This window comes from Callorhinus ursinus, unplaced genomic scaffold (assembly GCF_003265705.2).
Source record: "Callorhinus ursinus isolate GAN/ISIS: 27379988/994484 unplaced genomic scaffold, GSC_fseal_2.0 scaffold53, whole genome shotgun sequence".
Taxonomy (NCBI): Eukaryota; Metazoa; Chordata; class Mammalia; order Carnivora; family Otariidae; genus Callorhinus; species Callorhinus ursinus.
Genome location: NW_027397115.1, coordinates 8,647,236 through 8,670,204, shown reverse-complemented (window position 1 = coordinate 8,670,204; position 22,969 = coordinate 8,647,236). Strand labels below are relative to the sequence as shown.

The 22,969-nt window shown below is 44.0% G+C and overlaps 1 protein-coding gene across 1 annotated transcript; it reads left to right on the top strand.

Moving 5' to 3' along the window:
- The first annotated feature begins 3,702 nt into the window (after window positions 1-3,702).
- On the top strand, window positions 3,703-22,719 carry RNF114 (ring finger protein 114). The gene is made up of 6 exons (XM_025853313.1): window positions 3,703-3,876; window positions 7,984-8,134; window positions 10,079-10,185; window positions 10,548-10,662; window positions 19,324-19,431; window positions 20,893-22,719. Exons 1-6 carry the CDS (start codon window positions 3,737-3,739, stop codon window positions 20,956-20,958), a joined length of 687 nt encoding a protein of 228 aa, XP_025709098.1. The 5' UTR covers window positions 3,703-3,736; the 3' UTR covers window positions 20,959-22,719.
- Window positions 22,720-22,969: the final 250 nt, after the last annotated feature.

Genomic DNA, 22,969 nt, shown 5'->3' with positions numbered 1-22,969 from the left:
GGGTAAAATTTGTGAATTTTACCTAAATTTTTTCTTTAGTGAAATTTAGGGTCACAGAATGGACTTTTCAATGGATGGTGTTGGAACTGGATAGCCAACCGGGGAAAGCTAATGTTGGATCCACCCCTCACACTGCACATGAAAATTAATTCAAGATAGATCATACTCTAAACATAAAAGCTAAAACTACAAAACTTCTAAATGAGCATCATGTTGGAGAATATCTTTGCAACCTTGGGTAGATAAAGATTTTTTTAGGACACAAAGCCCTAACAATAAAAGGGGGGAAAAAGATAGGCTAGACCTTATCAAAATTAGAATTTTCTGCTCCTCAAAAGATGATTAAATTTGCTTCGAAATAATGCATAACATCATGAGTTGATAACTCATAAAGCTGGGCAATAGCTACATATAGGTGCATCATTCTATTCGCTCTACTTTTATATAAGTTTAAAATTTTCCATAATAAATATGTTTTAAAGATTTTATTTATTTGACAGAGAGAGATCACAAGTAGGCAGACAGGTAGGCAGAGGGAGAGGGAGAAGCAGGCTCCTGCTGAGCTGGGAGCCTGATGCAATGTGGGGCTCGATCCCAGGACGCTGGGATCATGACCTGAGCCAAAGGCAGACGTTTAACCAACTGAGCCACCTAGGCGCCCCTATAATACAAATTTTTACAATGTGGCATTAAAAAAAAAAAAAAGACACAGCTAAGAAGATAAATAGGCAAGCCACAGACGGGGAAAAAATATTTGCAATGCATATATCTGACAAAGGATTTGTATCTGGAATTTATAAGGTGTCCAGAACTTTGGAGCAATTCTAAGCGGTAGGTCTGAAATAGCTTTAAAGTATTTAAAGCTCAAAATTGCTTGTGTGCTACACGTGTGAATAGGTCTATAGCAGCAGAACTTTCTGTGGTGGTGGAGATGTTCTGTATCTGCAGTGTCCAGTACATACCCATGTGGCTATTGAGCTCTGGAAATATGGCTAGTGAGACAGAGGAACTGACTCTTTAGTTTTGTCTTTAAATTTATTTACATTTAAATAACCACAAATTGGATGGCCCAGGCCCAAGGAATAAAGTCTTGAAATCAGAAGACATAAATCAAAGAGTGTATGCTCCCGTAATTTAGATAATTATAGGCAAATTGCCCACTAAGGAGATTGTATTGTCGCTGCATGATAAATGACAACACACTTAGTGGCCTAAACAACACATGTTGATTATCTCGGTTTCTGTGGGTGAGGAGTGTGGGCACGGTGTGACTGGATCACCTCATACAAGGGCAGGCAAATCTCCCTGCAATTTTCCTTAGGACCATTATATAGTTGAATAACTTTTAAAACTATCTGCCACCGCCCACCTACCCCACTGCCTATTAGAGGCCCCAGATTTCTCCTCTGAACCTTGCCAAGGGCCAGGCACACAGGAGGCCCTCAGGGACTCTTTGTTGCCTGGATGAATGAGACTACATTGGTAGTAAAAATCAAGTCGGCAAAGCCTTTGAGCAGGATCGATTCCCCACTCCAGGCTCACAGCAGATCTTAGATGATGTGGGCAGCCTGAGAGAGGCTGACCAAAGCTAAAGGAGAGGAAGAGACTGTTATGGGAAATAGTTTCCTTAAGAACATTGAGAAAGGAAAGGTTCATTTGTTTAACACATATCATTAGGTTGATTGTGGCTGAGTATTGAGTGTGGAGATGAGGCCTGGCAATGTATTTGCACGCTGTGAAGGGACAATGGGGACATTCTCATTGGGAATGCCTAGACAAAAACAGGAAGGGATAGAATATATCCAGGCTAGTCCAGCACTGATGGAGCGGGGAGGGAGGAGGGTGGCATAGGCTAGTGTTTCTCAAAGTATGGCCCCTGGTGCAGCAGCATCAGCCTCACTTAGAATACTGTTAGAAATGCAAATCCTTGGCCGTACCCCTGCTGACCTGCTGCATCAGAAACTCTGGGGGTTGACTCCTATAATTGGGTTTAAGAAACCTTCCAGGTGACTGAGACACAGGTACTCTTAAGTGCACAGGTGCCAAAGCCAGACTACATGTGTTCAAATCCTATCATTTTCCATTACCATTAAAAGTTAATTTAATCTCAAATTAAAAAAAAAAAGTTAATTTAATCTCTTTGTGCTTCAATTTGCATAGCTGTAAAATGGGGATAATAGAGCCGAAGTCATAGATGGCAATGAAGATTTATTTACGTAGAATGCTTAGACCAATAAGCCCAAAAAATTCACTATTAATATTTCAATCCTGTCCTTTCGACTCTGTAACTAAGTGTATAAGCTCCTGTAAGTTCATTTCAAGAGACCAAACTGGAGGCAGTCTATCTGAAGCCCGGGTCTGGGGCTCCCCTGCTCCCACCCCAGGGTCTGGCAGCCTCTACAAGGCTAACACAAAGTCTTATAAATACCTGTGGCACACCTCTGCCCCTGCCAAGGCAACTCCATCCCTGGAGGGGAGACAGGGCATATTTGGCTGGGAAGAGATCAGATGCATGAGTGCTTGCCATAGGAATAGGAAAAAGAAACGATAAAATGTACACCCCTTGAGCTGCTGAATATACATGCCAAGTTATTTAATGGTGAAAAGATGCCCACATGGAGAGCTAAATACAATCCTCCTGCATTCAATTAACCTGGTTAACAAACAGGATTTATTTGTCCTGTGTAGACTCCATACTGTGAGGCCTCTGTGGCCTTTCAGGATGGAAGCTTAATCATTGATTTTCCTGGTCAAGAATACCTGGTTAGAATTGTTAGCAGAGCCTGCCTTTTAACAAGATGTATCTTTTGTTAAATGGGCTGTCCACAAGAGCCAAATTTGGTGCAGTAGAAAGTGGAGAAAGTGGGCATTCCAAACATCTGGGCTCCAGGTCAGGGGGCCTTCTTGTGAGACTGAAGTTTAGACTACCTCGGGAAACCTCAGCTTCCCCATCTCTACAGTGCGGTAGTTGGGACCCATGGCCAGGAGGCAAGTGAACACGGCACTAAGTATGGTGACTCACCGAGGGACACCAGTCTCCCACTTCTGCTTTCACTAGGCTGGCTTCTTTGTGGCCAATAGCCGGTCTTCAACACCTCTAGTAATGGCTAATCTCCTTTTTCAGTGTCAAGAGTATCTGGCATGAATTAATAACGCTGTCTTGTTTCCATTGTATTTTTACAGTGCTCTTAGAAATAAGTGATTTTTTTCCCCTAATAAGTGATTATTTTCTGTTTGTAACTCAGGGAGTGATAGATCTCCCTTTAAAAGTTGTTTGCCTAAAACGAAATTTTTTTTAATGAAATTTGTTTGCCTAAGTTTAAACAAAAGGCAACTCTATTTGGGATGAAATATTACGTAATAGTAATGATTTAAATTGAGGAAACAGTGGCTGAAACACAAAGCCTGCTCCAATTCTATAGGTGTCTGGATCTGACTTCCACATTTTCCAGATTTCCCTCGGCCTCACCCTCCCTCCCATCCGTCCGGGGCGGGGTGGGAGGGAGAGAAGAGAGGGGGACAAGAGGCGTGGCCCACCCACAAGCCCCACACCATCCACGTGCCCTTTCCACAAGCCACGCCCTGAGTGCCCCTCACGGCCCCGGGTCCCGTCCTTGCCCCGCCCCGGCTGGCCTCAAGCCCCGCCCCGAGCGCGCGCGCTAGCCCGCTACCTCGGCCCCGCCCCCCCGGGCTCCTCCTTCTCGGCCGCCGTTGAGCTGCTCTGCGCGGCAGCAAGATGGCGGCGCAACAGCAGGACCGTGAGGGTGGTTCGCAGCTGGCTGGGCCCGCAGCGGAGGCCGACCCGCTGGGCCGCTTCACGTGTCCCGTGTGTTTAGAGGTGTACGAGAAGCCGGTTCAAGTGCCCTGCGGTCACGTGTAAGTGGCGAGCCGGGGTCTGGTCGGGGGGAAACCTATTGGGAGGGGTGCGGCCCGGGCGGGGAGGGTCTGGGGCGGAAGCGCGAGGACCGGGCTAAAGGGCTCTCTTCTCGGGGCCCTCCGGGGCTCCTGAAGGCCGGTGGAAGCCGGCGGGGCGCTCTTCTCCGCCCTACTCCCTTCCAAGTATCCTGCCGTCTGTTGAGCGCCTACGGTATTCCAGGCGCCCTGTCAGGCTCCTCACCCGGGATAATGGAGTCGCACCCTGCTGCGGATTAGGTAGGGTCTCAAGTCGGCCCTTGCTGGGGCTCCTGGCTGGTTCATTCGGTAGAGCATGTGATTCTTGATCCTGGGGTCGTCAGTTTGAGCCCCACGTTGGGCGTAGAGTTTACTTAAAAAAATAAAGTCGGCCCTTGGACCCTGGACAGCCTCTATCTTCCTTGAATAGTCTGCGTTGCTCCTGAAGTATGGTACGTATGGCGTCATGTACCCAGCTCTACCAAGTAATTCGAATGTGCACTGAAGTTGGAAAAATGCTGAACTAACTAAAAGAACAAAAGGGAAGTCTTGATAATAAGATCTCACCAGTCTGCCATTAACTGTGAAAGGGGTTGGGAGTTGCAGATAGCGCTTGTTAGCATTCCTACTTGTGTACGTGGTTTGCTGCATTTTGTTTGAAATTAAGCCTCCAGGGCCTGCATGTTGCTAATACACTGGTTATGACGACTAAAGGAGATGTGTGTGAAAATGACCAGTACAGACCCTGGGCCGGGGTAGATGCAGTGTAAGTTGAGGTTCGAGGGATTTGATTCTAAGCCTTGCTTCATCAGGCGCACAGACACCTAAGTTGAAAGAACTGTAGAAAATGTGGCTACTTCTTGCTGCTGGGGGTTAGCTTTTCCTCAGGGGTCTCCCTCAGTGCTTCTCTTGGGCATCATCTTGTCATTGGTTTTAGGACACCTTTATGGAGAGTAGACACAACAGGCACGTGTGGGCCTCACAGGTATTCTTACTCCTATAGCAGCCCTGCAGCGGAAGAGGGTTGACAGCCATTTTGCAGGTGAGGAGACTGAGGCTCACATAGGGCAGACTCACCATGGTCTCACTCTTCCCAGATGAACTGCAGGTGTCTCCTTGCCAGCCCAGTGAATAATTTGGCACCTGGCAAGGGCTCCCCAGCCACACTGACTGCTCTTTGCTTCTTCGGGTACTCTTAAGTTCTTTCTAGCTTTGGGCTGTTCCCACTTGCAGTTCAGTTAGCGTGGAGCTCTTCCTGCCCCATCTGCACCTCCCCTGACAGGTACCCCAAATTAACTTACCGCCCTTATCACCATCCCTATTTAAATTACTTCCCTGCTTCATTTCTGGCGCTTCCTTCTTCCTTGCAGAGAGCCAGACTTAGGGATCATGAGGGCAGTGACCATATCTGTGTTGCCCCTCTCTGTGTCCCCAGTGCCCAGCACAGTGTCTGAGCATCCATCTTCCAGTCTTATATTCAACCCACTAAAATATTTGTAGCCACCATATGCCAGATTCTTGGGCCACAGTAAGAAACAAGGTGATTCTGCCCTCAAAGTTTACAGTCCAATGAATTGATGATAAATTAGGCTAACAAGTGTTCAGACTATTGTGAAAATTCAGTGTGCAATGGGAGGGTATTATAGGGATCAAACTGGTGTGTTTGGGAGCGATCAGGTAATGGATGGATGACCTAAGAAATTGGTGGTGGAGGCTAGATAGTGTTCTCATTGAGTTGTCTTTTCCTTGGATCAGCCCTCCTTACTACTTTACCTGATTTGGGGTTAATTCATTGGATTTCATTCACCGTTAATATTGATAAAGAGGCTTGACCCAGTCACAATTTACCAACTGAAGAGCAGCAAAAGTTGAGGTTTCCTTGAGCCAGGTGAACCTTTCCTAGGTCAGAGGTCAAGTACTGGGTTTCAAACCTTGGCTCTTTTCTGTACTCACCATACAAATTCCACGTGTTCATCAGTTCAATGCTGATTGAAGACTGATGGATGCACCTCTGTGAGGGCAGCACAAGTCCCCCTTAGCTGCAGCCAAGTGCTTTTTTGCTCAGCCTAGTTAGTGGCAGATTTTTGCTTTTATGCTTGGAAACCAGCATCATTGTAGCTTTGGCTGGGTGGGGCATTGAGTTTTTATAAAATTTTATTTTAAGCCCTGAATGACTGTGTCCCTCCAATTTAGCGGAATATAGCTGGAGAAAGGCAGGTGGCTGGGAGGCCAAGAGAAGGGACTTTTTACATAGCACTGTAACAGAAAGAAAGGATGGAAGCACTTAGAAGGCTGAACTAGATCAAGGCCTGTGAAATAGGAAAGCGAAACTGAAAGCAAGCCCAAGATACAGGGACTGTTTAAAAGCAGGCTTGCATGTTGGGCATGACTCGGGCACAAGGTGGCTCGTGAATATTTGGTCAGTGAGCTGTATCCTGGTGTGTGCTTGAAGGCTTGAAGCTGCTTTTATCTACCAGCGGGGCTTGGTTTCTCTGGGACCCTCTGCTCTCTTTGGTTCCTCTTGTGATCCGCCTTTGAGAAGAGTTACAACAAATGATGCCCACAGGCCCTCTACCTCTCCAACCTAATCACTTACCCTCTCCCAGTGGTCTACCCATCATGGTCCCTAAGGCCTCCCTTTCTGCCTTTGCACTTGGTATATCATCTCTTTGTGTTCAGTCTGTGTGGCTGTCTCCTTATAGTTTTAGGTCTTAGCTCAAATATTGCCTCCTTAAAGAAGCTCAGTATGATCCATCTCGGCTGATCTCTGCCTTGTTTTATTTCTTCCTATACTTAATCACTATCAGAAATTAACATTTGTGTTTTTCTTCACTTTGGAATATAAGCATCATGAAGACAGGGATTTTGTTTACTTTCCACTATGCTCTCAGTGGTGAATCACTAGGCCCCCTCACTTTCTCTCAGCCTGGTCTATTTTGTGTGGCAGTTAACATCTGGCTTTATGACAAAGAGGAAGAAAATCCTTAGAGATGGTAAAAATTTGTTACATGCACAGGTCAGCCTTGATTAATATATCCTGAGTTCTTCCTTGCAGGTTTTGTTATCTTGCCTTAAACCTGTCAGGTTGGGTATAAAGCCAGGCTGTTTTCATGCCTTATTGTTCTTTCTCACTATGTACCATATCTCAGCATCACTCCCTACATAGGTTTCAGGATAGAAACTTGGCCTTCTTTGACTTTCCTTTTCCAAATTCAGTAAGTTCCCAAGTACTACTGACTCCACTCTGAATCATTTCCTGAATTAATTCTCTGTGGCCTCAGGCCCTCAGAATTCCTTGCCTTAGCCATCTGTTTGGTTTCTACTTCAAGGCTCCTGTCCTTCCTCACATTAAAAAAATAAAAAAAATTTGAAAACCAACAACTCTGTTCATGATAACCTCAGCTATTTTTCTAAAACTCGGACTTGGCCTTGTTGATATCTTTAAACATCTGGGTTCCTACTGTTCATGAGGAAAGGTGTTAAACTTTTATTTCCTTAGGTGCCTCATGAATTTTTAAGTCTGAGTGCCTGGAGTATTCTTACATTCCTCTGCCAGCTGAGCTCTTTCTTTTAAGGCTCTTTTGTGAATGCTGTCTCTGAAGTCTTACCAGCCTCGTCCTTCTTGGGTCACAGCTGGGTGGTCTTATCTTTGTTTTCTCATAGAGCTTTATATTCACCGCTAAGGATAGCACCTCCTGTTTGTGGTCTGCTGAGGGTCTGCTACACGTATTCCATCCCAGTAATCTCAGAGGCAGCTACTACCATCTCCATTTCACAGAGGAGAAGCTGAGGTTCAGGAAACCCCACCAAGATTCCTCAGTGGCAGGTGCTAAGGTTTGCAGATTATGCCACAACACCTTTCACCATGTGTCATGACAGTTTGTGTGTGTTTCTGTTGGTGGACCTGTGTGTTCTTGGCAGGACACTCCCCCTACCCCCTTTCTGGCCTGGGAGGACTCAGTATTTGAATCAGGAACAGGGAACAATATGTTTATAATCCATTATTCATTGATGTCTTTTTAAAAGTTTATCCATTTTTGTTGTCTTGTCTCCACGATGCATGACGCAGGTTCTCTGTATGTCTTGTTCTAGCTTTTGCTCTGCATGCCTGCAGGAATGTCTGAAGCCGAAGAAGCCTGTCTGTGGGGTGTGTCGCAGCGCTCTGGCACCTGGCGTCCGAGCCGCGGAGCTCGAGCGGCAGATTGAGAGCACAGAGACTTCTTGCCATGGCTGCCATAAAAATGTATGTGGAAGTAAAATGGAAGAGTCAGTGTCTTTCTCTGATGAGAGGGGGTAAAACGCAGAGCTGTTGCCACATTGTTTCTCAAGTTAGAGCATGACTAGGTGACTAACAGCATGTGTGCATGCTAGTTATCTGTGGCAATGGCTGTGCCATTTCATTTTAGTGACTATTGGTTTTGCTTTTTTTTTTTTTTTTTTAAGAGTTGGTTTAGTGTGTTATATATTGTAGCTTTGAAAACCATAGAAGTCAGTTACCCTGGTTTTTTCCCTATAAAAGAGCCACTTTTCCAAACACGATGCATAATTTCCATTAGAATATAATGATAGGATGCTATTTCTTAATTTTTTTTAACATAAAATGAGATCAGCATCTCAAAAAAGTTAACCTACTGCCATGAGTTTGAGGGGAAATGTTATATAATCTGTATCATAATGGATATCAAAAGTATTTGAACTTTTTAGTACTTGATAGGGAAGAATCATGACATAAAGGTCATTATGAAATGATGTGATTATAAGAGCGATACCTAACATTTGAAATGCATCCATGCTCTTTTGTATAATCATGTTGGACTCAAGTGTATTTATTTCACCATCTATTATAATTATAAAGAAGAAATACTATTGTCTTACTTTCCAAGAGATAGACCGAACCTTGTAGGTTTTGAAATCAGGACTTTGTTAATTTTGGACTGTACAAACATACAAAATAATGTAAGCTTGTTCCCCACTCCAGAGATTACCTCTTTAAAAGTGATTTAATTTAGAAGGCTGCAAAACATTTTCTGCCTTTTGACAAACACAGACGTAAGGTTTTTATAAACACAGATATAGGAATTTTACAAAATAGAAGCATACTTTAATTCTAGAGATTTTTCTCATTTTGAAAATTTTTTTCACTTAATGACTTACTAAACAGCCTAACATGTCAGTTTCATTACTTTAACACATTAGTATCAGTGGCCATAGAATGGATATACCTTATCTCCTTACTTTCAGAGTGATTTAGCACTAGGGGTACAAAGTGGTTATCATTCTGAATAGGGCTATTTCCCATCCCTTTTAATTGGGAGCTCTTTGGTTGGTGACTTGAAGTCAAGTTCTTTAGCTGGAGGTAAGACAGAAAAGAACATTATGGTAAGCTGGAGCTCAAATAACGAAGCTTTCTTTTTTTATTGTGGTTTCCTTTAATTTCGAAACTCAGGATATTGAAATGAAATCACCCATTACTTTATCTTTATGCACGCATGATGGTTTTTTTTTTTTTATACTTCTGATTTTTCTTCATTTTTAAAGATTAATGATTGTATTGTATTTCCGGGTGTCCTATACCTCCAAAAATGTTTATCTTCCTTTTACCTCTCCTCTTCATTCTTTAAACTTTTTCTTTCCTTTTAGAACACCTGCGATGAAGCACTCTCCTCTAGGTTTTCTTTCTCTTTCCATCTTGCAAAGACTAGATTTTATAGGAGAAATAGAACTCAGATTTCTGGTTTTTTAAAGATCATTTGTCACAATCTGGCATCCTGTACTTTAACTAGAATTACTGGTCTTATCTCTTTTACTTAAATGATTACTTTTTACTGCTGCACATAATGAAACGTGCTTCTTGGCTTGCTGTGAGGAGACTAGTTTAAATGCTATGTAGAAAACTTAAACCTTCCCTGGTTTGAAGTATGTGAGCAGAGAGCATAACTTGAATAAAAGCAAACCTCTAGAAGAGTTACTTTGAGTGGAAGCAGATGTCCTGGGTTGGTCACGTCAGACATCAGCCTTGGTATTAACAAAAACCCTGCAACAAACATGCTTTCAGCCCCATCAGCATAGCCAGGAGTCTGGTGAGATTGTTTGCCAGGGTGATAATAGATCTGGTTTTCATCTTGACCTTGCTTTGGGACTATGTCGGCCCTGACTAACTTACGGGCTCTGATTCTTCCTGTCCAAGTTCTTCCTATCCAAGATCCGGGCACACGTGGCTACCTGTTCCAAGTACCAGAATTACATCATGGAAGGTGTGAAGGCCACCACCAAGGATGCCTCCCTTCAGCCAAGGTAAATGACTCAAAACACTCCCTCAGGCGGAGGTTATCTTTGCTATGAAGACAGTGGACACTTTGCATGTTCAAGGGTTTAGTTGTAGGAGTTTGGGAAAATGGAGGTATAATTGTTAATCTGGCTACACCTGATGTCAGTTTTTGTTTTTGGGGTAGAGTGTGGAGGACTCTGTTGCTCACTTCAAGTAATAGCTCTGCTGTTAAGTTATTTTCAACAGTTGACCTGATTCTGAAGTGATTGTCAGAATCCCTGTCATAACACATTGAACTTTGCTCCTTTTTTGGAGGATACAGTGGTTGAAGTGTGGAAAAGTACTCACAGAGAGCTTTCTTCCTTTTTTCCTGCCTTTCATCTTCCAGGAATGTCCCAAACCGTTACACCTTTCCTTGCCCTTACTGTCCCGAGAAGAACTTTGATCAAGAAGGACTAGTGGAACACTGCAAGTTATTCCATAGCACGGATACCAAATCTGTGGTAAGAGGAACTAGGTTTTGTTGTTTTCCTCTTTATGAAAAAAAGTCAAACTTACAGAAAAATTAACAGGATTAGTACAGTGAGCTCCTTGTGTACCCTTTACCTAGATTCAGTCTTATAACATTTTACCATATTTGCCTAATGATACTCCATATGTACATCTTTTTTGCTAATCAGTAATAAGTTACAGATGATAGGACTTTTTGCTTCTACTCACTTCAGCATGTATCTCCTTAGAAGAATATTTTTTTACAAAATCACATTTTTTGTGTTTGTCACACTCAGGAAATGTAACATTGGCACAATTTAATAACTAATAGAGAATTCATGTATAAATTTTAACAATTGTAGGGGTGCCTGCCTGGCTCAGTTGGTAGAACATGTGACTCCTGATCTCAGGGTTGTGAGTTCAAGCCCCAAGTTGGCCAGAGAGATTACTTTAAAAAAAAAAGTGGAATACCTTGAAATTTTAATAATTGCAATATCCTTCATAGCAATATCCTTCTGCCCCCAAATTCTGGATCTTTGTGTTACATGTAGTTGTCACGGCTCTAAGGCTCGGCTTTTCTTTGCCTTACATTACCTTGACATTTTTAAAGAGGACAGACCAGTTGTTTTGTAAGATGTCCTTCAATTTGCATTTGTCTGATTCTTCATCATTTTGTAAGCAATGTGTCCTCTGGGTGACACATCTGAGGTTATGTGATGTCTGTTGGCGCTGTCGTTGGTAATGTTAACTTGGATCCCTTGATGTCCACTTGGGTCCCTTGATGTCCACGAGGTTTGTCCCCTGTAGAGCTACCATTTTCCTTTTGAGAGTAGTTTATAGTTGTGGAGAAAGAGAATGTATATGAAATTATTAGGAAAATGCTTATCAGTCTTGACATTTAAGTATCACAGAATGGCACGGAGTTTTGTTTAATGTTTGGATATGATCCATGTCAGCAGTATCACCCTTTCCTTTTTCCCGCCCCCCCCCCCCCCCCCCGTAAGCTGTATGCCCAGTGTGGGGCTTGAACTCACAACCCCGAGATCAGGAGTCACGCACTCCACTGGGAGCCTGGGTGGCTCAGGTGTTAAGCATCTGCCTTCGGCTCAGGTCATGATCCCAGGGTGCTGGGATCGAGCCCCGCATCGGGCTCCCTGCTTGGTGGGGAGTCTGCTTCTCCCTCTCCCAATCCCCCTGCTTGTATTGCCTCTCTCGCTGTCTCTCTCTGTAAATAAAATCTTAAAAAAAAAAAAGAGTCACGCACTCCACTGACTGAGCCAGCCAGGTGCCCCCTTCCCTTTTAATGTCATTGACAGGCTAGGTCTTGATAGAACCTCCTCTGTAGTTCTCTTTCAGTTTTCCCATCTCAGACTGCTCTTTTGAACTGTATACCTAGTTTTATGGGCACGCTTCAGCTCCCTTGCCTTAAAAGGTGGTGCATGGACTTTAGTATTTGAATGAGCTTTTGTGAATAGGATTAGGCCTAGTGGCATTCTTTTTTTTTTTTTTGCAAATTTTAAGATACAGCCAGCCTGTTTGAGAATACCTTAGATCTTCTCTTGACTTTATTGAACTCCTTAGCAAGTCCACATTCCGGTCAATACAGCCACTTTTTACCCTGGGCTCCCCAAGCTCTTACTGTTGTGCTGTGACAGATTTGACAGATAAATTCCCTCTTGTCCGCTTTTCCCAACTCCCCTCACTAGGGAACTTGGCCCGTGTGGCTCATTGTAAGTCATTTTCAGCCAGGCCCTGTTGCTGCTCGGCACTCCCTGGTGGCTGTTCTGGGGACTCTGTGCATTAAGTTCCTGGCATGACCCGTACTCATCCTTTCCAGGTAACACTGAGTCCTGCTTTTAACTGAGTTCAGAGTATCACGTGTGAATTCCTTTCTTCACTCTTCCTCCTGTCTCAGGAACCCTCTGATTTACCTCTGAGGTCGCAGACTGGCGGTCCATGGGATATGTGTGGCCTATACACATTTTAACTTCCCTTTTAACCTTTAAAAACCAGAAGATTTCTCAGTCTTGATAGTCTACATTTGAGAAACTGAAAGTTCTGGCAAGAGCCAACTGGCCTATGGGGCGCCTGGGTGGCTCAGTCGTTAAGCGTCTGCCTCCGGCTCTGGTCATGGTCCCAGGGTCCTGGGATCAAGTCCCACATCCGGCTCCGAGCTGCTCAGCGGGAAGCCTGCTTCTCCCTCTCCCACTCCCCCTGCTTGTGTTCCCTCTCTCGCTGTGTCTCTCTGTCAAATAAATAAAATCTTTAAAAAATAAAATAAAAAATAAAAATTAATGGGGCGCCTGGGTGGCTCAGTTCGTAAGCGTCTGCCTTCAGCTCAGGTCATGATCTCAGGACCCTGAGATCGAGCCCCGCATTGGGCTCCCTGCTCAGCGGAGAGCCTGCTTCTCCCTCTCTCTCTGCCTGCTGCTCTGCCTACTTGTGCTCTCTATCTCTGTTAATAAATAAATAAAAATCTTTAAAATAAAGTAAAAAAAAAAAGCCAACTGGCCTAGAGTAGTTGCTGCCCCTCTAGATGGGATGGGCTTACACCTGTCCTCCTTTGCTCATGTGCCTTACTAATCTGGTCCCTGTGAGCACTTGAATTTGCAGCCCTTGGTTCTTGTCCTTATCATTCCATTTTGTGTTGAGGAAAAGGCTCCTTTCCAAATCTGACTCTGCCTGAGTCCTCAGACCCATGCAGAGGGCTGAGCAGAGGGCCCAGCCCAAAGTAAGACTTATCTCTGCTCCTGCGGCTTACCCTGTCCTGTGTCGTGTCTTTTCTTACCTCAGCTTTGTTTCTCTACCCACGCCTCACTCTTGTTTTCCTTCAGACATGCCCATCTTCCCTGGCTCGTTGGTGGGAGGAATATTCGATCTGTGCTCTCTCTAGATAGTGTTCGGTTGATCTTTTCCCTCGAGCTTGTCATTTTTTAGCTGCTGCTGTCTCTTTGAACCCTTTTCTTTATCCTCTCCAGATTCAGCTTCCACCCCTGCTGATGTCATATTCTCCATGGTCCCAGCTGACTTCTCGAGCCCTTGCTGTCTGTCACCTCTTTGCAATTTTTTAAAAAGATTTTATTTATTTATTTGACAGAGTGCATGTACAAGCAGGGGAAGCAGCAGAGGGAGAGGGAGAAGCAGGCCTTCTGCTGAGCAGGGAGAGGGAGCCTGATGCGGGGCTTGATCTCAGGACTCTGGGATCATGACCTGAGCCGAAGGAGACACTTAACCGACTGAGCCACCCCGGCGCCCCGTCTTTGCAATTTTTAAATACGTTTTCTTTGTATGTAGTCAGTTCACATTGTAAAAAGTGTGTCTCTGACCCCTTCCCCTAGTTTTCCGGTTCCCTTCTATACCATTAGTTCCCAGTATTTCTTTATATTCTTGCATTTTATTCTATGTTTGGATATGATAAATGCATTATGTTGCCATTTGCCATTTTTGTTTAATAGAAATAGACCCGATCTAAAAGTAAACCACACCATGGTGGCTTGCCAGCCTCATGAGATCACTCACAGAATTGATTATTCTCAAAAATAAACAGCCTTACCATTTGATTTTAATATTTGTCTTTCTAACATTTATATCTTTATTACATAGATGACTATTGAAATTTTCTGTAGGCAGATGTCAACCTGAAATGGGCATTGAACCTGCTATTTTTCTGTGATTCTGGAGTGGCTTCACAGTGTGCATTCTTTGGCCACAGTTGGCAAATAAGAGCTATATTTTGTAAAAAACACCCAAAGCCAAGGTTTCAGCTCTTTCTTCAAGATGTTTTAGGTGTTATTCTTAATAAGTGATCATTCATTGAAAAGGCAAGTGTGCAGAGACACACAAACACCACCCACCCGCCCCCACTGTGCATTTTCTGTTTTAAAGTTTGCCAGATAAGCTTAACTATTTTGGTAATTATGAGAAGGATAATGGATGTTAAGTAAAATGTAGAGACTGGAATTCATTTCCTACCACCATCTTGCCCTGCGGTTTTTAGAAGGGAGTAAATGAAGAAATTTGTGTGCCATCCAAGTTAAGCGGATTGACTATGTTGTAGAGCTGGTTAGCGGCGGAGCGAGTACTGGAACCTGGTGTCCTGGCTCCTAAACCAGTTTTTGCTTCAGAACATCAGAACATCAGAAACGGTTCTCTGTTGTGCCCACTGGCATGTCAGTAGAGCTCAGCTGTGTGTGGAAAAATACACAATCATGTAATCTAAAGACGTCTGTAGTTTTCAGATGTCCTTAGGAGATTCTTGTATGTCCCCCTTTTTATGCAAATAACAGCACGTTCTACACACTGAATCAGTATTCTTGGCATCTGCCCCATATCTGACATGTATATCTGCTTTTTTTTTTTTTTTAAAGATTTTATTTATTTATTTGAGAGAGAGAATGAGAGAGATAGCATGAGAGGGAAGAGGGTCAGAGGGAGAAGCAGACTCCCTGCTGAGCAGGGAGCCTGATGTGGGACTCGATCCCGGGACTCCAGGATCATGACCTGAGCCGAAGGCAGTCGCTTAACCAACTGAGCCACCCAGGCGCCCTGTATATCTGCTTTTTTAATGAGCTTCACAGTTTCCCATTACTTGTCTGTCCCTTATTGGTGAACATCAAGGTTGGTCTCAGACCATATCAGGAAGTTAGAGTAAGGACTGGATATTAAATGCTACTAAAGAATTATTGTTGATTGATAGGTGGGACAGTAGTATTGGATATGTAAAGGGAAGTACCTATTTTGAGGACTGTACTGAAATAGTAAAGGGTGAGATATTGTGTCTTATTTTAAAATGCCTCATTTTTTTGCCAAAATGAGTGTGCCAAACTAAAATCTAGGTTTTGGGGATAAGGGATGGGTCACCAAAGCATTATCTACTTTTCTGTAGGTTGGAAATTATGTTGCATGCTAAGTTTTAAAATGCAGCCATAATTTTTTTTTGTAGTGTTCCATGATTCATTGTTTGCGTATAACACCCAGTGCTCCATGCAGTATGTGCCCTCTTTAATACCCATCACCGGGCTTACCCATCCCCCGACTCCCCTCCCCTCTAAAACCCTCGGTTTGTTTCTCAGAGTCCATAGTTTCTCGTGGTTCATCTCCCCCTCCGATTTCCCCCCTTCATTTTTCCCTTCCTACTATCTTCTTTTTTTTTTTTTTTTAACATATAATGTGTTATTTGTTTCAGAGGTACAGGTCTGTGATTCATCAGTCTTGCACAATTCACAGCACTCACCATAGCACATACCCTCCCCAGTGTCCATCACCCAGCCACCCCATCACTCCCACCCCCCACCACTCCAGCAACCCTCAGTTTGTTTCCTGAGATTAAGAGTTTGTCTCCCTCTCTGGTTTCATCTTGTTTCAGTTTTTCCTCCCTTCCCCTATGATCCTCTGTGTTGATCTCAAATTCCTCATATCAGTGAGATCATATGATACTTAAATCTTTCTCTGATTGACTTATTTCGCTTAGCATAATACTCTCTAGTTCCATCCACGTCATTGCAAATGGCAAGATTTTTTTTTTGATGGTTGCATAATATTCCATTGTAGCTACATACCACATCTTCTGTATCCATATATCTGTTGATGGACATCTTGGTGCTTTCCATAGTTTGGCTATTGTGGACATTGCTGCTCTAAACATTGGGGTGCAGGTGCCCCTTTGGATTACTACATTTGTATCTTTGGGGTAAATACCCAGTAGTGCAGTTGCTGGGTCGTAGGGCAGCTCTATTTTCAACTTTTTGAGGAAGCTCCATACTGTTTTCCAGAGTGGCTGCACCAGCTTGCATTCCCACCAACAGTGTAGGAGGGTTCCCCTTTCTCCGCATCCCTCCGAACATCTGTCGTTCCCTGACTTGTTAATTTTAGCCATTCTGACTGGTGTGAGGTGGTATCTTGCTGAGATTTGGATTTGGATTTCCCTGATGCCGAGTGATGTTGAACACTTTTTCATGTGTCTTTTGGACATTTGGATGTCGTCTTTGCAGAAATGTCTGTTCATGTCTTCCCATTTCTTGACTGGATTATTCTTTGGGTGTTGAATTTTCTAAGTTCTTTATAGATTTTGGATACTAGCCCTTTATCTGATACGTCATTTGCAGATATCTTCTCCCATTCTGTCAGTTGTCTTTTGGTTTTGTTGACTGTTTCCTTTGCTGTACAAAAGTTTTTTATCTTGATGAAGTCCCAGTAGTTCATTTTTGCCCTTCCCTTGCCTTCGGCCATGTTTCTAGGAAGAAGTTGCTGCGGTTGAGGTGGAAGAGGTTGCTGCCTGTGTTCTCCTCAAGGATTTTGATGGATTCCTGTCTCACATTTAGGTCTTTCATCCATTTTGAGTCTATTTTTGTGTGTGGTGTAAGGAAATGGTCCAGTTTCATTCTTCTGCATGTGGTTGTCCAATTTTCCCAACACCATTTGTTGAAGAGACTGTCTTTTTTCCATTGGACATTCTTTCCTGCTTTGTCAAAGATTAGTTGACCATTAGAGTTGAGGGTCCATTTCTGGGCTCTCGATTCTGTTCCATTGATCTACGTGTCTGTGTTTTGCCAGTACCATACTGTCTTGATGATTACAGCTTTGTAATAGAGCTTGAAGTCCGGAATTGTGATGCCACCAGCTTTGCTTTTCTTTTTCAACATTCCTCTGGCTATTGGGGGTCTTTTCTGGTTTCCATACAAATTTTAGGATCATTTGTTCCATTTCTTTGAAAAAAGTTGATGGTATTTTGATAGGGATTGCATTAAATGTGTAGATTGAGCTAGGTAGCATAGACATTTTCACAATGTTTGTTCTTCCAGTCCATGAGCATGGAACGTTTTTCCATTTCTTTGTGTCTTCCTCAATTTCTTTCCTGAGTATTCTATAGTTTTCTGAGTACAGATTCTTTGCCTCTTTGGTTAGATTTATTCTTAGGTATCTTATGGTTTTGGGTGCAACTGTAAATGGTATTGACTCCCTAATTTCTCCTTCTTCTGTCTTGTTGGTGTATAGAAATGCCACTGATTTCTGTGGACTGGTTTTATATCCTGCCACTTGACTGAATTCATGTATGCGTTCTAGCAGTTTTGGGGTGGAGTCTTTGGGGTTTTCAACGTAAAGTTTCATATTACCTGCAAAGAGTGAGAGTTTGACTTCTTTGCTGATTCGGATGCCTTTTCTTTCTTTTTGTTGTCTGATGGCTGAGGCTAGGACTTCTAGTACTGTGTTGAATAGCAGTGGTGAGAGTGGACATCCCTGCCGCGTTCTGACCTTAGGGGGAAAGCTCTCAGTTTTTCCCCATTGAGAATGATATTCGCTGTGGGTTTTTCATAGATGTAGCCATAAATTTTTAACACATCTTTGTCTGTGTTTATCTATGTTTATAAGATAAAGTCTTAGACCTGGGTTAACTTGGTTAAAGGTTAAGTGCGCTCATAAATCTGATAGTGCTAGAGTGCTCTGTGGTTTTGGTACTATGACCTCATTTTCTCTTTTTTTCCTTTTTTGGCTTCCCGAAATCCCTCTGGTTGTTTTGTCTCTGTTGAAGCCTCTCTTCCTTCAGCTGTTGATGCTCTGTTCTGTCCCCTCTCCATCTACAGAGTCTTTTTTTTTTTTTTAAGATTTTATTTATTTATTCATGAGAGACGGAGAGAGAGGGGGAGAGAGAGAGGGAGAAGCAGGCTCCCAAGGAGCAGGGAGCCCGATGTGGGACTCGATCCCAGGACCCTGGGATCATGACCTGAGCCGAAGGCAGATGCTTAACCATCTGAGCCACCCAGGCGCCCTTTTTTTTTTTTTTTTTTTTAAGATTTTATTTATTTTCCATCTACAGAGTCTTTAACTGTTAATGTTTCAGCCCTTCCCATTGGAAGCCACCACCTCTCAGTCTCTGGACCCGACCCACCTTCCAGCCCCACAGCTATAGCTGCCAGCCCGGCCGGCTCCTTCTACCAAGGAGTCTTCTACCATTTCAGACTGATCTCTTGCCAGTCCCTTTTGTCGCCCTATCTTCCTTGTAAATGGTGGGGTTCCATTTCCAAGCCGACCGCTTAGGCCTGCTGCTCCCCCTGGCCCAGCTCCTCTCTGTCCATCTGTGAATTTTCCATTCTAGCCAGACTGATTGCCTCATTGTAGGCCTATACTGCTATCCCCTGGCCTCTCTGTGCCACTTCCTGTCTTCTGGAGCACCCTTTCATGTTCTCTTTGTCCTTCCAAATACCTCCCAGTCTTCAAGGCCCAAATCGACTTCTTACATGAGGGCTTTTCAGCCTCAGCCCTCTCATCTGAGCATTGACTTTGTAAAAATAGCACAGAAGGCTGTGTTTTACTTCCTCGGGATATGGTTCATCTGTCATTTCCTTGGTTTTCTTTGTGCTTTTGGATCATTTTGTGTGCTGGGTCAGACAGCCAGAGTCTAGGCCCCTACTGAGCTGACACACATCCTGGTCACAGTAAAGGTTCAGAAAAGGGTGGTATGGTGGCTGAAGCCTTTATGCACTCTCATCTCTCATTTGACCCGAGGAGGCTGACGGTGCTTTCTGGGTTATGAATGTACGTATGAAGGAGTGGCCAGGCCCTAAACCAGTGTGTCAGGAAAGCTGCCCTGGAGGAAAGGAGGCCAGATAGAGGCCACAGAGGGCTAATGTCAGCTTTAATGTCAGGTGCCTAAGACTGTGCTTCTTTGTTGAAAGGTTTGCCCGATATGTGCCTCAATGCCCTGGGGAGACCCCAACTACCGCAGCGCCAACTTCATAGAGCACATCCAGCGCCGGCACCAGTTTTCTTACGACACTTTTGTGGTGAGTCTGGAACCCGGGCCCTGATCCTTCCCCTGGGGGAACTCCCTTCTCTTACCTGGAGAACTGTGGGTCCTGTTGTTGAGTTTTGTCACTGATGTGATGGGCTCCCTGGAACAGCAGCTGTGTGGTCCATACTGGTGAACCCGGTGAGTGGCCAGAGCCTTTGTTGTGTGGTATTTAAGAAGGTGAACTGGCCAGTCATCTGCAGTGAAACATAGTGAAAGTGTATTTCTGTTTTTTCCCAAAAAATTTCCCCACTTTGTTTTGGTATGTGTAGTTTTTACCTGTTATAGAACCTGGCTTAGGATCCCAAAGCTCAAATGCTCATGGGGACCAGGCAAGTAATGGCAGTGGTCCTCATGAGGATTTGCAAATTGGACAGTATCTGACCTGTGTTATGCTGCCATCAGCTCCAGTTGATCGTTAGCGTGTGGAGATACAGGGATAGTATTGCCTGTCTCTTCACCTGCCCCAACCCCAAGAAGCTGGAAAGGCAGAATGTCATAGGAAATAACTCATAATTTTTTTAAAGGACTTCAGGTCAAACAAAGCACATCCACTCGCCAAAGGTGTTCATCCAGTTGGTATCCTTTCCCTAGAGCTGAGCGGTTTTGAAGGGACCCACTGTTGTTTTGGCATAATAGTAATAGATAAATTTGGCCAACTGCTCCAGGTAAACCGTTTGTTTGTTGATAGATATACGTCATGAGGATTTTAGAGTAGTATTCAGTCTTTTTTTTTTTTTTTTTTAAAGATTTTATTTATGTATTTGAGAGAGAGAATGAGAGAGCACATGAGAGGGGGAGAGAGTCAGAGGGAGAAGCAGACTGCCCGCCGGGCAGGGAGCCCAACGTGGGACCCGATCCCAGGACTCCAGGATCATGACCTGAGCTGAAGGCAGTCGCTTAACCAACCAAGCCACCCAGGCGCTCAGTAGTATTCAGTCTTAACGGCTGTATTTCAGGACCTAGGAAGAAAAGCATGACTCTTTCCTAAGTTGTCATAAGAATATTTATTCTCAGTCTAAGAGAGTGTCTGAGGTTCAGACTTCAAAATAACTGTCCTTTTTGTTAGTGCTGTGAAGAGGAATATGATTCCCAAGTTCTACCCAAGTAGATAATTTGGCCTCATTGAATTAAAAAGGCAAGTTTGATTCCAGCGTACTCCCGTTTGAGCACTTGGTCTGTGCCGCTCTCCATGCAGATGCCCTCTGGTCCTCCTAGTGCCTGTGCGAGGGAGCCGTCAGTATTTTCACTGTCAGGATGAGGCAGCAGAGGCACAGAGAGATCCAGCAGTTTGCCCCCAGTTACGTGGCTGGCATCTCACCCTGGAGCCGGGATCGGTCCTGGGGCGGTCGCCTCTAGAGCCCGTCATCCCTGGGCTGCCCCACTTTTCCTGCTGACCGTGAGGCTTTGTGGCTTTAACTGGTGCTGAGGCCGAGTGTCTGTGTTTCGCCCACAGGATTACGATGTTGATGAAGAGGACATGATGACTCAGGTGTTGCAGCGCTCCATCGTCGATCAGTGAGCAGCCTCTGCTGTCCGTCTCCTGTTCCAGAGCTTCCATTGTGTGTTAGGCTCATACACCTTAAATGTACAACAGACCTGGAAGTGAGCTGTGGTGTTAGGATAGGGTCCCTTCTGACAGAGAAAGAGGTCTCCAGGTCAGAGCCGTCCTTTCCTTTGGGGTCTTCCCTCCTGTTCATTCTGTCACATGTCTGGTCTTTGATTGCTCTTCAGCTACTTTCTGGAGCTTCTGCTTCCTCTTCTGGAAGAGAACCCAGCTTCTCCACCTATCCTTGTTTCACACTTGTTCCTCCCATCTAGTGTTCGTCTCTGAGGTCCTCTGAGCCAGCCAGGACCTTTTCTGGGTCATGAATAGCACAAATGAGACCAGCATCTTCTCTCCTTGTCCCTGAGGTGTGTGTATCCGATTGGTGATGGAGCTCCTTCTGTGCTCTGGAAGTTCTTGTTCATTGGCCCTTAGCAGCAGCTGCCAAAAGCTGGATTACCTCCTGGGAAACATTTCAAAAGACCTGTTGGGGTGAATGTTCTGGGTTTAGCATGATCTGATGCTGGAAGTTTTGATTAATGATATTTTCCTACCACTCCTGCACACCCTTAGAATTAACTGGTTCAGTCTTAAATGCCTGCATGGTGCCTTTTTAGGATAAGGTGTAACCATATATTTTTAGTGAGGATAAGTGTTTCTAGGTTAGGAAAGTTAAACTGCATTTATCCATAAGTGGGGAGGAGGGTCAGCTAAGAGCAGTGTGAGGACCATAACTTTTTGGTTCTGATTTTCAAACTAATGCCGTATTTTCAAATGACTGAGTCGTGTTTACCTCTCTATTTGGAGCCTGCTTACATTCTTGTCCTTGAAGCATGAGGAGTCCTCAAATGAAAAGGAAGAGGTTTAGAGGCCCCAGTGGATACTATAGTTAATTTATCTTTTATTTGGTAACTTAGATTAAACTGAGTATTGCTTTTCTATCACAGATGGTTTCCACATGTAAATCAGTGTGTGAAAACCTGCCTTCTAAAGCAGAGGTTATAGGAAATCTAGTATCACAGCCTGCTATCTCTTTTTGACAAGACACACTGTTCAGAAGGCAGACATGTCTCCTGTGAGCATTTGTTGATGGAAACTGTCTACTGGAAGCTTGCTTTGTTAATAGCTCAAGAAACTTGAAGTTCACCATGTTTCACGAATATTAATAAATACAAGGCTAAGAGCTGTCGGTCTGATATGTAGGAGCAGAACCTCTGATTGACCAAAAGGCATGTGGCTTTAGGTTTACTTTTTTGTGTCAGACCTCTCTACACTGAGCATGGAAAGTTTTTCTGGTCAGTGGCTGAGGTTGCAAGTGACAGCGCGCTTTGGGCCTGTGTGTAGTGCTGTTGGGGGCCTCTCCCTCTGCCAGTCGGGGCTGCAGATGCCTGGTAACCAGCAAAGACAGCGCACTTTGGGGGCAAAATAATTTTTTCTAATGTGATATTGCTTGGGAGGGCCCAAATGTTAAGGTCCATGTCTTCACTGTAGTTTCTGGAAAAAGTTCACTCTGACCTCCTGAATTGAGAGGTCTAAGTTTGGAGGGAAATTTGACAAAGCCTTCATTTGAGGGAACGGATGAGAGTGTGTCCATTTCACTGGTGGTACCAAGAAACCGATTTCCTTGTATTAAGTGCACTTCATGTATTTCTAATAAGATGACTTTCCGGAAAGTGAAATTTGTTATGTTCTGGCTTTTAAATGGTGAAATATAAATAAATTTCATAATTTATCCAATTGGCAAGCTGTAATGCCTGTTTTCATTAACCACCTTTTGCTGAAATCTAGGCCTGCGGCGGCTCCAGAAGATTGTTGCTCTTTCTAACGGGAAGTGCTTGTCTGTCACGAGTCCCATCTGACTCTGATCTTAGCTCTGACACTTCACCAACTGGGCCTAACCAAGCTTGTCCTCTCTGGAAAATGAACACAACCCTTCCTTCTCACAGCTGGGAGCTCTGGTGAGGTGAGAAATGACCATGCTCCTTGA

Coding starts and splice junctions, on each gene's coding strand:
- RNF114 (XM_025853313.1), top strand. CDS start 3,737: ATGGCGGCGCAACAGCAGGACCGTGAGGGTGGTTCGCAGCTGGCTGGG. Junction 10,186..10,547: donor GATGCCTCCCTTCAGCCAAG/GTAAATGACTCA, acceptor TTCATCTTCCAG/GAATGTCCCAAACCGTTACA. Junction 10,663..19,323: donor GCACGGATACCAAATCTGTG/GTAAGAGGAACT, acceptor CTTTGTTGAAAG/GTTTGCCCGATATGTGCCTC.